The sequence below is a fragment of the Oncorhynchus mykiss genome, chromosome 7 (genome assembly GCF_057628025.1).
Source record: "Oncorhynchus mykiss isolate SJ-2025 chromosome 7, ASM5762802v1, whole genome shotgun sequence".
Lineage (NCBI taxonomy): Eukaryota > Metazoa > Chordata > Actinopteri > Salmoniformes > Salmonidae > Oncorhynchus > Oncorhynchus mykiss.
This window is the reverse complement of record NC_143028.1, coordinates 62,785,502-62,804,179: the sequence shown is the minus strand read 5'-3', so window position 1 is coordinate 62,804,179 and position 18,678 is coordinate 62,785,502. Positions and strand designations below refer to the sequence as shown.

General features: G+C 41.1%; 1 protein-coding gene across 1 annotated transcript in view; it reads left to right on the top strand.

Moving 5' to 3' along the window:
- The window catches only part of LOC149982629 (uncharacterized), a 229,931-nt gene that overhangs the window by 39,886 nt on the left and 171,367 nt on the right, over positions 1–18,678 (top strand). Inside the window, exon 2 of the mRNA XM_090242224.1 lies at positions 12,348–12,365. Within this exon, the coding sequence (XP_090098350.1) occupies positions 12,348–12,365 (18 nt within the window). The remainder of the gene's footprint in view (positions 1–12,347; positions 12,366–18,678) is intronic.

Here is an 18,678-nt window from a genome sequence, read left to right as displayed (position 1 = left end):
GTTTCGTTCATGTTCACGGTTATTGTTTTGTATTTTCATAGTGCTCAGTTTATATCTTAAAATAAACGTTATGGACAGTTACCACGCTGCGCATTGGTCCTCCGATCCTTCTCGCTTCTCGTATTGCCGTTACAATACTAGGGTGTATACACACAATACAAGCTGTCAGAGACTCCAAAACAAACTCTACACAATGATCTCATCTTTGGGAAGCTACACTATTTTTGTAAAAATTGATTAAACATCTAAAAACATGCATTTTCCCTGATCTGGATACTCAGACTAGCTGTAGTTATAGGCTACCAAACAATCTTTCACAAAGTAAAATATTATTTCTACACAATGTTCTCAGACTAGGGAAGCCTGATGAAGACAAAGAGTTGTGAATGCTAAAGTTTGTTGAGCACATTAAGGAGAAAGAAGAGTGTATCATTGTGCACAAGGGTATAGAAAACAAATTGAATTATAATGGTACTGGGACACATCAATGAAAGTTTGGCATTGTTGCATCTAATATCAGAGATTAACAGCAGTCGAAGGAAGGAGAGTGATGTTGGCCAACAATGATAAACAGTTAAAGTACTTCAAGGTCATAAATGCCCACAGTGAAGGTTTGAGACCTGGACATCATCTAACTTCCAATCGACTGAATTGAAGCAGTTTCTTGTAAAAGCAGCGTGAAAGGAGAAGTTGTTGTGAGAGGGAGAAACTGGGCAAGCGTATCCCACAAAATCATATCATCAGCTATCTGAGCAGGTAACCGATCGCTGCAGCGGTACACAGCCCATCTGTAAATAGCCCATCCATTCTACCCACCTCATCCCCATATTGTTTTTATTTGCTTTTTTTGCTCTTTTGCACACCAGTACATCTTCTTGCACATCATCATTTGCACATCTATCACTCCAGTGTTAATTTGCCAAATTGTAATTACATAGCCACTATGGCCTATTTATTGCCTTACCTCCTCACACCATTTGCACACACTGTATATAGACTTCTTTCATATTGTGTTATTGACTGTACATTTGTTTATTCCATGTGTAACTCTGTGTTGTTGTTTGTGTTGCACTGCTTTGCTTTATCTTGGCCAGGTCGCAGTTGTAAATGAGAACTTGTTCTCAACTGGCCTACCTGGTTAAATAAAGGTTAAATAAAAAAAATAAAAAAATAAAACAAAGCTTACAGGCATGACCACTAGACTGATTGATGCCAACAGACAACTCCAAATAAGCAGAGAGTGGCACTATTTCCGTTACATGCATTTTAAATATGTATTTCAATTACTTCTGAGTATTTGGTCATTTCTGTTACAGTGGGCTGAACTACACTCCAAAGTATTTTGTTACAATATACTTTTGAGAGCTGTATATTTGTATTTTTGAAATACTAAATACATTTCTATACCAATTATTTATTTTTTACCAATTCACATTTTGTGGCTCCCTTTCACCCTGCATTGGCATCAGAAGTCTGATGGCACTATGGTGTGATAAGAGTGTCTGCAAAATGAACTAAGTACGAATGTATATGTAGAAATGAACAATTGCAAAGCATGCTGAAAATGATTCTAATGAGCTCTGCTCCATGACAAGGCCAATAATAATACCCAGTGTGATTTGCATTTTAGTATGTTCATTTTCACATATAATACATATACATTTTGGTCATTTAGCAGACATGATCCAGAGTGACTTCCAGTCAGTGCATTCAACTAAAGTAATAAACAACAACATATCACAGTCACAGTTTCTGTAAACACTACTGAGAATGTTGTTGCGGTTCAGGCTGACTACTTGCAAAGATGTATATAAATGTTTGATACATTGATCTTTACAGCATTTTGTAATTGCATTTTGTAATTTTTTCCCATTCCTGCAATTAAGAAGTTTGAAACTGAAAGACCTGAGCCAAGTAAGGACTAGTGAGAAATCAACTCCTCAAGAAACAAGAAAAGAAAGTTCAGAAAATGCCAAATGATATCCATACTTAGGTTGTTTTTGCACCTCTGTTGTAATAGTGTGCTCTCGTCTAACCGTCTTGTATGCCTGGTACATGTATCATAGTGACTCACTATGTCTCAGTTTGAGTATGCCATTATGGTGACAAATGTAGACAGAGGAAACAAAAGGCAATACCCTTCAGCCCCCATGGATCCAGGTCAGTAATAAAGGCTATGCACCTCTAAGATGAAATAAGCCAGGGGTTTTGTTGAGCTGCTATTGGCAAGAAACTCAGTGGAAGAAGGATGACCTGACATTTGGTCAATTGAAAGCATCTCAACCTGATCACAACAGGGCCTCTGTCTGTCTGTCTGTCTGTCTGTCTGTCTGTCTGTCTGTCTGTCTGTCTGTCTGTCTTTGTCTGTCTTTGTCTGTCTTTGTCTGTCTGTCTGTCTGTCTGTCTGTCTGTCTGTCTGTCTGTCTGTCTGTCTGTCACTCTCCCTCCCTATGTCTTGTAACATAGCACACAGCCTTTGCTGGTGTATTGTTATGCTTAGACATCCACACACCATAAACCATACACCATAAACCATAACACTCAATATTCTAGTGGTGGGGATGGCATCCTTTTAGTATTCCCCAGACCAGTTATTGGTGGTTGACCTCAGATTTTTTGGAAACAAATGTTATTTGTCTGAATTGTCCTTGTTTTACTACCCATTGTGAGGAATCCTGGTACCCACAAGGACAGGTAAACAAAACACACAACACCACCATGCTTTTCACACACACACACACACACACACACACACACACACACACACACACACACACACACACACACACACACACACACACACACACACACACACACACACACACACACACACACACACACACACACACACACACACACACACACACACACACACACACACAGAGAAGTGTATTACTATCCTTGTGTGGACCAAATAATTGATTCCCATCCAAAATCCTATTTTCCCTAACCCCTAACCCTAACCCAAAATCTAACCCTAACTCTAACCTCAACCCATAGCCTAACCATAGCCCTAACCTTAACCCTAACCCTAAAACTATACCTAACTCCCAACCCTAAACCTAACCGTAACCCCTAACCTTTATTCTAACCCTAACCATAATTCTAACACCTTAGCACAGGCCCCACGACCAGCCCCCAGACTTGGAGCAATTAAAAAAGTACCAACTTCAGCTCATAGGTCCGTCTGTAGCAAACAAGCCTCACCTCCAACCTTGGCTTGGTACTCTAGCTCCTCACCTGGCACTGCTACCGTACCGGGAGCTTCGTAAACACTGGCTAAGGACTTAGATAACATACCACAGTTTTCTTCCCCAACTCCAAATAGGGGTCCCCTTCCCTACCCCCAGTTAATTACCTCCCCACTACCTGACCCTGATGAATTTGTGGTAGATTTTGAGCTAAGAGAGGAGGAATTTCCAACTCTCCAGTCCATCATGGTGCCGGCATATCACACCATGGCCCAGGCTACGACCATTACGGTCCAGGCGCAGGTGATCCACAGACCCTGCAGTCAACTTGACTCCCAGAATGCCCCCACATTGACTGTGGCCCTAGAGACAGCACAACCACCCCAAACACCAATTATCAGTAATGTAGCGATTCTTTCTGATCTAAACATTTCCGACCTTTCTGGCTCGAACACTAACATCTCCACTTCTGTTCCCACAGAGGCCCAACCCAATACACCCCAAAACCCCTCTGAGGTGGTGATTATGGAGAAAGGATTAAAGGTGGACAAGGTTGTGGTGATGGGAGAAAACAAAGGGAAAACCAATCCCAACAGTTTCCTGTCTGAACCTTCCTCAATACTAACCTCTCCACACACCAGATACCTCCTACTCACCCCACTTAGTCTTTGTCCAAAAAATAGGGTTCTTCCAGAGCCTACTGTGAGACACTCCCCATTGCCTTCACCCAGACACTCCACCCCAACATCCTCCACCATCCCCCCACTCTTGTAACAGCCAACTAGACATGATACGACAAACAGAAAAATGTATGATTGGCAAATAAAATCTCACAATCCGATTGCCATCATTGGAGATTCAAACTTGAGCAGAATACCTTAATATCCATACAAACACATTCAAAATGATAGCTATCCCGGAGCACAGTTCCACTACATTACTGGGGTCTTGACAAAATCTACCCCAAATCACAACACCAAGGTGTCCCTGGCCCTGAACAACAAAGATCAAACACAGAAACAAACACCCATAGGACAGCTGCAACCACCTCACAGTAAAGCAACAGCGATGTACCCTAATGCAACTATTTACTTCCCCATCATCAATTACTCACCCCACCTGTCAGAGAAACAACAAATCATGCTGAAATATTTTAACTCACACATCGCCACACACTACAACACCCTACAAGAAATCCACCATTCAGATTTCCACACAGAGAAAGACAATATACATATATTGGACACCAAATACGTGGGGGAAAATACTTAAACATTGGGTGGAACAGCTAAAATAGTGGGGGAGGGTATGCATACATCACAGCCCCTCGATCAAGACGCAAACCCTTAACCTTTCATCCACATTTAACCTTTATCCCTACAGCACTGCACTAGACAATGGGGACCTCCAGAGGGACATCCACAGGTACATAGAACTCTGAAACTATTGGACCACTTTGATTATACATCTGACTACCTAACCCTACAGTACCATTCACAGCTCCATCAAGATAGGAACCTAAATCACAGACAATATCAGCACCCATTAGGAAACTAATTAAAACCAACACACAAATCATCAGAGAATTCCATACCTCCACCATAACCTCAGAACAGAACATCACACTAGAAGAAAGACAAGCCATAGCTAATTAAGGAAACACAAACATATAACCATAAAACCACCAGACAAAGGCTCAAAGACAATTATTATGAACAACCAACATTACCTCTTTGAAGCCCACCGCCAGCTCTCTAACACATGACACTATACTCCTATCCCTGGTTCTACACAGATCCAGTAACCAATAAAAATCTGACAGATCTATGGAAAGAAATATATTACACATAGACAAAAGGAATATCTAGATGGACTAGACTTACCCAGAGAGAGACTCTTCTATCTCCTCCCGAAGGGAGGACCTATTGTGTCAGACTGTGGGAGTGAGTCCTCGCCAGCAGCTGAATTCATTGACTACATCCTCAATCCCAGGTCACTAATGCACACTAGCTACTTTAAGGACACATAACATTTTATAGACACACTTAACACCACTCCAGTCCTAGCACATGCATACCTATTCACTGTATATAGATTCTCTCTACACTAACATAGATCTTGTCAGGTCGACAGCCGTCGAATCTACACCCCGGAGATATCCAGATCCAGACAGACCAGACTTACACATCCTACAGCTTCTAGAACTTTGCTTAAGAAACATTGATTTCTCTTTTAATAACAAACACTGCCTACAGATTCATGGGTCGGCGATGTGTAAAAGGTCTGCTTTGGCCTATGCTAATATTTATATGGCAGACTGGGAGTTGACCGCCTTGGCTAAATGCCCATTGCGTCCCATGTTTTATAGACAATACCTGGATGATATCTTTGGAGTGTGGGAACATCATCTGGTACATTTCACAACATTAATTGATATACTCAATAACCATCATACTACCAAAACAGTTAAAAATGTAATCCACCCACATACAATCAACTTCATGGACACAACCATTTTTAATTCCAGATACTGACACAGACATAGTCTCCTTACAAACAAAATTATCTTTCAAGGACACAGACACACATGTCCTACTCCAAAAGTCCAGTTATCACCCAAAACATACATTCACTGGCATTTTCAAATCACAACTCATTCAATTCCATAGACTATGTACACAACAGAAATACTTTCATTCAGCCACACAGACCCTCTTTAGTGCACTGGGGAAGAGGGGATACTCAAAGAGTTAATTGAGGTGCATAAAGGCAAACACACTGGCAAGCCTTACCTAAAACAGAATGGTTGATCCCCCCAACCCTTACACACTGGCAGGCCTCACCCAGAACAGATTGCCTGATCCCCCTAACCCTAGACTTAACACTAACCTCCATAACTTTCCCTGCAGAACTCTGGACCAGGCACTGACTCATGACCTGGACAAACAGGCCACACCTATCCTTAACTTTACCGATTCTGGGTCCGTATCCCTATCCCTATCCCACCCATCCTATCCCTGTCCTCCACCCTCAGATCTTCCCAGATTATACCCCTCATAAGCACCTTCTCAGACATAAACAGACTCCTTCGACTGGATTACCAACGTAATCTGCCCAATGGTTTTTTTCAACAGACTCCTTTGTTGCAACGTCCCCTGAATGCCCATCTGCTAGCCTGCTAGCCGCGGCCCGCTAGCTGTCTAGAGCATACCGGACTGTTAGCTGGTCCATCAGTCAATTTCTTTGGCTCCTATACCTATTTTGCCAATTGGCCTGGACCCATTTACTACACGGACCCCTGCTGATCCATCAAGACTGGTCTGCAGACGTAACAGCAACAGGGGGCTACAACAACAGATTTTTTCCATCGCGACGTCCCTCTAAGGCCCTTCTGCTAGCCTGCTATCCCCGGCCCACTAGCTGTCTGAATCGCCATGTCTCCAGCCCGTCCAGCTACTCATTGATCACCAGGTCGGCTACAGCTACGCATTCCTCTCTCTAATATCAATATGCCTTGTCCATTGCTGTTTTGGTTAGTGATTATTGCCTTATTTCACTGTAGAGCCTTTAGCCCTGCTCAGTATGCCTCAGCTAACACTCTTGTCCCACCTCCCACACGTGGTGATCTCAGCTGGTTTAATTGATGTCTCTAGAGACAATACCTCCCTCATCGTCACTCAATGCCTAGGTTTACCTCAACTGTATTCACATCCTACCATACCTTTGTATGTACATTATGCAATGAATAAATTCTACCTCGCCCAGAAACCTTCTCCTTTTACTCTCTGTTCCGAACGTACTAGATGACCAGTTCTTATAACCCTTAGCCGTACCCTTATCCTACTCCTCCTCTGATCCTCTGGTGATGTAGAGGTCAATCCAGGCCCTGCAGTGCCTAGCTCCACTCCCATTCCCCAGGCCCTTTCATTTGTTGACTTCTGTAACCGTAAAATCCTAGGTTTCATGCATGTAAACATTAGAAGCCTCCTCCCTAAATTTGTTTTATTCACTGCTTTAGCACACTATGCCAACCCGGATGTCCTGGCTGTGTCTGAATCCTGGCTTAGGAAGGCCAACAAAAACTCTGAAATTTCCATCCCTAACTATAACATTTTCCGACAAGATAGAACTGCCAAAGGGGGCGGAGTTGCAATCTACTGCAGAGATAGCCTGCAGAGTTCTGTCTTACTATCTAGGTCTGTGCCCAAACAATTTGAGCTTCTACTTTTAAAAATCCACCTTTCCAGAAACAAGTCTCTCACTGTTGCCGCTTGCTATAGACCACCTTCTGCCCCCAGCTGTGCCCTGGACACCACATGTGAATTGATTGCCCCCCATCTACTGTATCTTCAGAGCTTATGCTGTTAGGTGATCTAAACTGGGACATGCCTAACACCCCGGCAGACCTACAATCTAAGCTTTATGCCCTCAATCTCACACAAATTATCAATGAACCTACCAGGTACAACCCCAAATCTGTAAACACGGGCACCCTCGTAGATATCATCACTCTCAAATGCTCCCTAAAACACTTCAGAGAACAGGCCTTTCTAATTGACCTGGCCCGGGTATCCTGGAAGGATATTGACCTCATTCCGTCTGTAGAAGATGCATGGTTATTAAAAGTGCTTTCCTTACAATCCTAAATAAGCATGCCCCATAGAACAAATGTAGAACCAGGAACAGACATAGCCCGTGGATCACTCCAGACCTGACTGCCCTAGACCAGCACAAAAACATCCTGTGGCGTACGGGATTAGTATCCAATTTCCCCCGCGAAATGCAACTTTTCAGGGAAGTTAGGAACCAGTATACACAGGCAGTTAGGAAACCAAAGGCTAGCTTTTTCAAACAGAAATTTGCATCCTGCTGTAAAGTCCATGGAGAATAAGAGCACCTCCTCCCAGCTGCAGTGAGGCTAGGAAACACTGTCACCACCGATAAATCCACAATAATTGAGAATTTCAATAAGCATTTTTCTATGGCTGGCCATGCTTTCCAACTGGCCACCCCTACCCTGGTCAAAATAGCCTCCAACACTCTACTGAGCAAATTGCATGCAGTCTATCACAGTGCCGTCCGTTTTGTTACCAAAGCCCCATATACTACCCACCACAGCGACCTGTATGCTCTCGCTCCAGGTCATCTATAAGTCTCTTCTAGGTAAAGCCCCGCCTTATCTCAGCTCACTGGTCACCATAGCAGCATCCACCCATAACACGCGCTCCAGCAGGTATATCTCACTGGTCACCCCCAAAGCCAATTACTCCTTTGGCCGCCTTTCCTTCCAGTTCTCTGCTGCCAATGACTGGAACGAATTGCAAAAATCACTGAAGCTGGAGACCCATATCTCCTTCACTAACTTTAAGCACCAGCTGTCAGAGCAGCTCACAGATCACTGCACCTGTACATAGCCCATCTGTAAATAGCCCATCCACCTACCTCATCCCCATATCGTATTTATGTATTGATCTTGCTCCTTTGCACCCCAGTATCTCTACTTGCACATTCATCTTCTGCACATCTATCACTCCAGTGTTTAATTGCTAAATTGTAATTATTTCACCACTATGGCCTATTTATTCCCTTACCTCCCTTATCTTACCTAATTTGTGCACACAGTATATAGACTTTTCTTTCTCTATTGTATTATTGACTGTATGTTTGTTTATTGCAGGTGTAACTCTGTGTTATTTTTTGTGTCGCACTGCTTTGCTTTATCTTGGCCAGGTCGCAATTGTAAATGATAACTTGTACTCAACTAGCCTACCTGGTTAAATTAAGGTGAAATAAAAAATAAAACAATTCCAGACTTAAAAGCAGCATTCACCCAAACACAACATACATTTCCCCAAAATGTTCAAACTAACCCACTCCTACACCACCTTTTGAACAACAGTACTATAGATAACTAACTCCCACACATTCAAAATCGACATGCACAAACCTCCAGTCCTATCCCACAACTCATGACCATTCAGAGCACCAACATTGTCTATGCCGTAACATGCACATTGTGCCACAACATTTATATAGGAGAAACCAGTCACATAGTGATACGCCTCAAACAGCACCTCTACACAATTGAAAAAAAATATTACAAACAGACCTGGTAAAACACTTTCAAAACTACCCTACAACCTCCCTCCACATCACCGGTCTGGAGATGAAAGCCTCCTGGACAATAGGCCAGAGAAGAGCAGCTGAATTATACAAAATTCTTGCAATATAATGTTATATATATATATGGGGGATACAATCTTCCCAGCTCTGCAGCTTTTGCTGCGAGGAGGCACAGTCATTAGATCATTTATTTTGGTACTGTCCATATGTAGCTCGTTTTTGGTCACAGGTCCAGGAATGGCTGAAGAATTGCAACATTTACCTAGAACTAACGCTGCAGATAGCAGTACTGAGTGAATTGAAAAGTCATAGTTGATCAATCAATAATATAGTAATTATTTTATCTTTAATTTACAATCTGTAGAAACTGAGATTAGAAAGGTTCAGTACTTTTGTGAAGCATCACAGCACAGATGAAAAATATATGGAAAATAGAAATCCAAAATGGATGGTGTTAAGAGATAGATGGGAGGGATTGAATGGAGCTGAAGGGTGGGACTAATAACAACAAGATAACAAATGTAAAACATACGGGGTCTGTAATAAGTTCAGAACATTTGTGAAATAGCACAGTTACAAATATAAATCAAACTAAAAACAAACAAAATATAACTATTGTAAAATAGATTGTCTGTAAAATGTGTATTGTATGTACAAACTGAAGGTAGAGGCCTAAGTGTTATTGTTTATTAGTTTACTCCAATTGGGGGAGGGGTAGTAGGGTTTGCGGGGAATATTAAAGGTATATTAAAAACAAGTGTATATGTACAGTGGGGCAAAAAAGTATTTAGTCAGCCACCAATTGTGCAAGTTCTCCCACTTAAAAAGATGAGAGAGGCCTGTAACCAAATAGACCAAATACTTATTTTCCACCATAATTTGCAAATAAATAAATTAAAAATCCTACAATGTGATTTTCTGGATTTTTTTTCTCATTTTGTCTGTCATAGTAGAAGTGTACCTATGATGAAAATTACAGGCCTCTCTCATATTTTTAAGTGGGAGAACTTGCACAATTGGTGGCTGACTAAACACTTTTTTGCCCCACTGTATATATATGTGTATATGTATTAATGTTTATTCCTGAGCCAGACATATGTATGTATATGGGTATGTGTAGATATATATATATATATATATATATATATATATATATTGGAAATGATGCAGACAATTACATTGATGGAAGCAAAAATCTATCCTCAATATTAAAGCTGATCCACCCCCTTTATAAAAAAATTAAAAAATGTCTTCCTCCTGTTGTTGAACTGTCATGGGTGACCATTCGGAGCTCTCGGCCTTTTATGTTCTTTATCACCCTCTCCTTACCGGTCTGATGTACAATATAGAAACAGAGTCGAAAGTTGCAATAGGCCCGTGCAACCCAAGGTTAGATACCAGCATTAACAGAAACCCTCTTTAACCTAACCCTAATTCTAACCCTAACCCCTATGCCTAAAATTGCATTTTTCCTTGTGGGGACAGCCAAAACGTCCACACCTGTTCGAATTCTCCTTGTTTTACCCCTGGTACCTAGGCGAAGAATGGTGCAAGATTTCGGTGGACCTATAAAACAAATCCTATCTCTCCCAGCCAAGGTGTTGAGAAGTAGTGGCGATATCTTCAAGTTGCCTCAGAGAGAAGCAATCGAACGATAGAAAAAGCCAAACCCTATCCTGAAGTGATGCTTCTGGACACCTTCTCCAGTCCTCAACTTAATAAGAGATGTGGGCAACAACAACAATAGAAAAGCATTTACTTTTAATGACACGTTAGTCATAATAAGCTACATAATAAGCTATTGATACAGAGAGTCTTTGAGTCTTTGAGGCAAACATTTCTCTGTGTGTTTACATTTTCATCAAAGATTAAAGACACTAATTAAACCTCAAGAGAATAAATTATGTGCTTCTGTCTCCTCTAGGACCTCTGAGCCAAATGTTTTAAATAAACTTGAGTTAACGCATTTACAGATATAGGATCTTAAATTGATCACCCTGTTGTTGCAAGAAATGCAAACTTGTAGTGTTTTCAAAGGTAAAAAATGCTTATAAAGTTTGTAATTTCCACTTGATTTGCCATACAAAAAATGCATCAACCGCAAAAAAAAAATGCAATTAATTACGATCCACACAATAATTCACATTTCCTGTTTGATAAAATTATAAAATGAAGATCCGACATCTGTAGGAGCTGTAAGCTCTTTTTCCTGCAATTTGTTTTCTCGCTCTTCCTTTGTCATTTTACCCTGAGCCTAAGGGATGTCCTTGACCTTGAGGACATACTCCGAAATGAAATAGATTAGATTTACTCAAACTAAAAAGTTACTTCATTCATTCAATGACCTGAATGATGATCTTCCGGTGACATTGGGTGCTGTAGGTGTCCTGGAGGGCAGGTACTTTGCCCCCGGTGATGCGTTGTGCAGACACACCACTCTCTGGAGAGCCCTGTGGTTTTGGGTGGTGCAGTTGCCGTACCAGGTGGTGATACAGCTCGACAGGATGCTCTCAATTGTGCACCTGTAGAGGTTTGTGAGGGTTTTTGGTGACAGGCCAAATTCCTTCAGCCTCCTGAGGTTGAATAGGTGCTGTTGCGCCTTCTTAACCACACTGTCTGTGTGGGTGAACCATTTCATTTTGTCCGTGATGTGTACGCCGAGGAACTTGAAACTTTCCACCTTCTCCACTGCTGTTCCGTCGATGTGGATAGGGGTGTGATCCCTTTGCTGTTTCCTGAAGTCCATGATCATCTCCTTTGTTTTGTTGACGTTAAGTGAGAGGTTATATTCCTGACACCACACTCCGAGTGCCCTCACCTCCTTCCTCTAGGCTGTCTAGTCATTTTGGAGATCAAGCCTACTACTATTGTGTCGTCTGCAAACTTGATGATTGAGTTGGAGGCGTGCATGGCCACACAGTCATGGGTGAACAGGGAGTACAGGAGGGGGCTGAGCATGCACCATTGTGGGGCCCTAGTGTTGAGGATCAGCGAAGTGGAGATGTTGCTTCCTACCTTCACCACCTGTGGAAGGCCCGTCAGGAAGTCCAGGTCCCAATCGCACAAGGCGGGGTTGAGACCCAGGGCCTCAAGCTTAATTATGAGCTTGGAGGGTACTATGGTGTTGAATGCTGAGCTGCAGTCAATGTACAGCTTTCTTGCATAGGTATTCCTCTCGTCCAGATGGGATACGGCAGTGTGCAGTGTGATTCCGATTGCATCGTCTGTGGACCAATTGGGGCGTCATGCAAATTGCTGTGGGTCTAGGGTGACAGGTAAGGTGGAGGTGATATGATCCTTGACTAGTCTCTCAAAGCACTTCATGATGACAGAAGTGAGTGCTCCGGGGTGATAGTCATTCAGTTCAGTTACCTTTGCCTTCTTGGGTACAGTAACAATGGTGGCCGTCTTGAAGCATGTGGGGACAGCAGACTAGGATAGGGAGAGATTGAATATGTCTGTAAACACACCAGCCAGCTGGTCTGCTCATGCTCTGAGGACGTGGCTAGGGATGCCGTCTGGGCCGGCAGCCTTGCGAGGGTTAACACGTTTAGGTGTCTTACTCATGTCAGCCACAGAGACGGAGAGGGGGGGGCGCAGTCCTTGGTAGTGGGCCACGTCGGTGGCACTGTTTTATCCTCAAAGCGGGCAAAGAAGGTGTTTATCCATAAATGTATTAAATCTAGCACACAGCCATGCAATCTGCATAGACAAACATTGGCAGTAGAATGGCCTTAATGAAGAGCTCACTGACTTTCAACGTGGCACCGTCATTGTAACATACTTTTGGTAATATAGTGACCATTCACTTTTCCATGACTAGTTAAATTAAATCAATTCTCTGCATACATTTCCTGCTCCACAAAAAATGTTGCCAGCTCTTTTGTCTGCAATCTCTCTTAGGTCTCCATTTGACACTTTCTTAAGACGTTCTTTAAACAAAGACACCTTAATGGTAGCAATTTACTGTCATTTCACAGTCTGTGTTCCATCATCATCATCAGCTTTAAAAAGCAGATCAAAAACATATTGTATCACAGTGCCTCTCTTTGTAAATATTTCATTTAATTGTACTGTATATAATAATATGAATATGTAAATATGAATAGCGTGTAAATAGTATTTTTGTTGTCTCTTGGTGTCTCTCCTATATATAACTTGCATTTTATTCATTTTTTAAATTATGAATTTAATGTAATATCTTATGTTGTTCCTGTATATTACAGTTCCGTACTCTTGTCATGTAGGCCTGTTTGTACGTTTTATGTGCACCCTAGGAAGAGTATCTGCTTCATATGGAGTAAGTAATGGGGATCCTAATGAACTAAACATCATCATCTTTACACCTATCCATCCTCTAATCAAAGTGGTGCAGGTTCCTCATTCTTTCCCCACAAAAGCTATAATGATAACTCATTCTCACCCAACAGGGATCAATAGAAATGAGGGTTGTTCTCCAGGTAACTTATTTTCAGAAGCGAAGTGCAGCATCTCAGGGTCAATTATAAAGTTGGAGACATGGGTAGGATTGTAAAAACTGAAATGAAAAAACGATCTACGTACATGTAGTCTCTTTTTATGTCTCACGGCAAAGCCTTGTTGCTTAATGGCTGAGACAAAGGAAGCTCATACTGGATACTTACAGTGGATCTTAAATTGTGAATGACATGAGACACCTAATCATGAGTCGAAGTTTGTGTATTTTACTTTCCTTGCTACAGAACTGGTAGTTAATGGACATAATAAGAGGGTTAAGTTGTTTTGTTCATGTTGTGTGTATGTGGTGGTGATAATGTGTGTGTATACTGTATGTGGGGGTGAACAGAGCAGCCAGTAGCCAGAATCAAATTAATTCTGACGTTGATGTGCATTTTCCTTTGCTTGACACCACACTAGCAGTTATTGGACATACTGTACATGCTTGTGTGTAGCCCATGTGATGATGAACATAGCAGCTGCAGATCAAGCTCCATTCTACTGTCAGACAGACACACTAAACCAGAAAGGAAGAGGAGAAGCGAGAGGGTCCACTCCCCTCAAAATCTGTCCAGCAATAAGCAGACTGATAAGCAGACCTGCCTCCCTGCCTCTGGGACAATAATTCCCGTCAGGGCAGAGACAAGACCATCTCGTCATTATATACAGCATCTCTGACGAAACCAACCCAGAGTGAAGGCCCCTAGGGTCGCAGCATCACTGTGAGGGCCCGGTTACTGCCTGACACATCTAATCAAGTGCGTGGGTCCACTTTTAGACAGGCCTGATCTACAGGGACCTATTCCCATCAAAAGGATGAGCAAGTAGAAGAGAAAACATAACAATCTTGCTTTGGTTTAATCTTCTAACTTAGATTGTATTCATAACAATATTTTATACATTTTTAAGTGGTAGGCTAAGTGACTAGCTTTTTTTCCTGAGATCTTTTGCAATTTATTTTGATAGAGACATTAATTAAAGTGTTTCGAACAATTAAACTGCAAATGACGGGTCTTAATAAACTCATTCAAGTCATAATTTTTTATATCACAGTATTTAATCAATAATTTAAACCAGAATTACATTGTTTTCAACTGCCAAGGCATGTACACAACACAATCTGCTGAGTTTCATATTTAATCATATCAGACAGTTGTTCATACTTGTTGCACATGAATCATCCCCCTGTTCCATAGTGTCATCAAAATGTGAAAATGAGAAGCAATAGAATAATATTTTACAAGGGGGTGTTTCTCAGTTTAATAATTAATAAACAATTGTTCATTGCAAATGAATAAGAGCCATATTATTTCAATCATGCTGATCACAGTGACAGGGGAAAATGGGAGGTTTAGACCAGAGCACCAAAGACGAGGGATGACAGGCTTTTTTGTTTTTGCAGTTTTTAGAAGTGCTTTAGCACAGTACATGCCACAGACTAAATACTGTAGTTCTGTTGACTAACCTCTAACACAATTTGGCAGACCTGTGCAGCAAGGAGGGCAACTTTGCTCCCTTGGCTGGCTCAACAACTGTGTGTGGTTTTGCTGATGCAGGGAGGTAGAGGAGGGTCAGGGGAACAACAATGATTGTTCTATCACTAATTAACATTGCTACCGTTTGGGCTGTGGTTGTTGTTCCTCCAGTGTGGACTAATAGGGGCACAGCTGTTCAGTACCAAATGCATTTGTCAGCCTGTGTTAATAGATTTGCCCTAAACAATACAAATAGCAGAGTGCCTCTTCTCCTGGGTCTACCTACTTGATTGAAGTACTTTCGCTATATTTCTCTGAGGTGATTTGTCTACTCACAGTTCATGGTAGGAATAGCACAGTTCTGCTTCTTTATGCTTTTAATCATTCACTTGTTCTGCTGTTTGGAGGACTTGCTTTGTATTTTTCCATTATAAAAGTATGGACAGGGCCTATGAACAAGCAAATTATCTGGCAAGTCTGAATTAATTCTTACAAAGGAGTGCCTTACTGGAAGCCATTAAGGGAAGCATAGAGTTTGGGGATAAGGTTTGACAGTGTCCGTGAGCTAATTTGACAGCAGACCAGTGTTGTGCTCAGAGCATAGATGAGTAAATAATTATCTAGCAGTAAAGTAAATAACAATGTTTCCTCTCTCAGCAAGCCTTGTCACACATATAATAATTATAATGTGGATTGAGCTACCGACTAATTTCTCACACACAGAGAATAAGAGAATGAGATAGAGACTGAGAAAGAGAGAGAGAGAGAGAGAAAGATACAAAAAAGAGAGCGAGAGAGAGAGAGAGAAACAGAGCACCAACTGAAGTAGATCATTATAACACTGTACATTGCCATAATATGACATTTGAAATGTGTCTACGCCTTTGAGTGTAATGTTTACTGTTAATTTGTATTGTTTATTTCAGAGAGAGTGTTCAAAGAGAGAAAGAGAGAGAGAGAAGCTACTGAAGTAGAGCCATCCCACTGAGCACAGAAATCAGTCTAGTTTTGAATTACATTTGGATGAGCTGTCAACTAACGTGAATTTGACGTGAAATCAACAAAACGTTTCACCATGTCATTGGATTTAGGTTAAAAATTGGATTAAAAAAGAGAATGTCCTTGTTGATTACGTTGATTTAACGTAATCACATTGGATTTTGGGGTTGAAGTTCACAACAATTTCAGTGGGAAATCCATTATCCAAACCACCTCAGAGATTCAGAGATCAGCTTTAACTAAATCATCAGTAACTGGTACTGTCGAGCATATTAGTAGAACAATTGCCAAACAAACAAATTATGGTGGAAAATAAGTATTTGGTTACAGTGGGGCAAAAAAGTATTTAGTCAGCCACCAATTGTGCAAGTTCTCCCACTTAAAAAGATGAGAGAGGCCTGTAATTTTCATCATTTCAACTATGACAGACAAAATGAGAAAAAAAAATCCAGAAAATCACACTGTAGGATTTTTAATTTATTTATTTGCAAATTATGGTGGAAAATAAGTATTTGGTCATCTACAAACAAGCAAGATTTCTGGCTCAGTTTTAGGACCACTATTGATTTCACATTATATTTTACCAATTGGTGATGTCATTCGGAAACATAACGTTAACTTTAACTGCTATGGGGACTACACACAGCTGTACATTTTGATGAAACATGGTGAAGCCCCAAATTGCCCTCCCTGGAAGACGGTGTTTCAACCATAAGAAAGTGGATGGCGGCAAATTGTTACTTTTAAACTCGGACAAAACAGTCGTCTGAAATAAAACTGTGTAGGACCTCGGCATACTCTGGACCCTGGTATCTCTTTTGCGAACATATCAAGACAATTTCAAGGACAGATTTTTACCATTGCAAAAATCAGAAACTTTCTGTCCAAATTTGATGCAGACATTTTTAAAAATGCTTTTGTCATTTCTAGGTTATACTAAATAAACTTCAGTTGGTGCTCCTGATACCACAAAAAAATTTGACTAGAACCAAAAAATGTGATCACAATGCTCCCGTGCTAGCCTCTCTACACTTTTTTCCTGTTAAGGCAAGGGCTGATTTCAAGGTTTTACTGTTAGCCTACAAAGCATTATATGGGCTTGCTCCTGCCTATCTTTCTGATTTAGCCCTGTCCGGGGATAATGTTGGATGGGGCCAGAGTCTCTCTTGTTGCACCCTCTACAACCACTGTGATTATTATTAGACCCTGCTGGTCATCTATGAACATTTTTATTTATTTTTATTTAATTAGGCAAGTCCGTTAAGAACAAATTCTTATTTTCAATGACGGCCTAGGAACAGCCTGTTCAGGGGTAGAACAACAGCTCGGGGATTTGAACTTGCAACCTTCCGGTTAGTAGTCCAACGCTCTAACCACTAGGCTACCCTGCCGCCCCATTTGAACAGCTTGGCCATGTTCTGTTATAATCTCCACCCGGCACAGCCAGAAGAGGACTGTTCATTAACTACATCATAAATTATTACTTTGACCAATTATTCTTACATGGTGTAGACCTCTACAATCAACCTGATACCACAAAAGTCTAAACAATTTTATTGGCACAGTTGACCAACCCCCTCTCTCAGGCACTGATTCTTCTGGCGTCCTTTTTGTTCTTCTTCAGATAGCTTTACAGTTCAAAGTGGATGGCCCATGATAATGTCCCAATTTCAATGTCTCATCTTTACCACTCATTATGTCTTGTCCATTCGTCAACCAGCATCATAAGAAAAGGTTAGAACAGATCTCTCTCCATGCTCACTCCATGTGGGCTCCTCTCACACTCCTGAGAGAAACATGAAAGAAAAGCAGTTGATAGCTTCGATCTGATACTGTACACCGATTTCTGGCTTGGTTCCTTTCTCCTGGTAGAAGTGGTTCGGAAGGGCCTTATTCAACGCCTTTGTCACTCTTCTTCAGCCAGTTAGAGGGGATTTTGAGGTACACACACTATTCGGTCCAATTATCTCGTCCATGCATTAAGATACCGTCTGATGTCACTTTTCATGATGACCTCGAAATAACAGATCAGAACAACAGTTTAGTTCAGTTCATTAACTACATGATAAATGATTACTTTTACCAATTATTCTTATTACACATATCTAAACATATTTCAAAGAGAATAACAACACATTCTATTGAAACTATTCTTTCAATTTGGCTTATACTCCCCATCTCACTGTCAACTCCATCGTAGAGGCAAGGATCAAGAAGTTAGACCTATATCCCCTCGGGAATAGAACAAAACAAACACAACATATATCACTCAAGGTGTATAAACTTCAATCCAAAAAGCTCAAAAAACTGAATCCTCCCCCATTTTTTACACATATCTCCCCATCTGTGGGTGATGTAAAAAACAAAACACTACTGGAAAAAAATACAACAAAATTTCAAATAACCTAATCAAA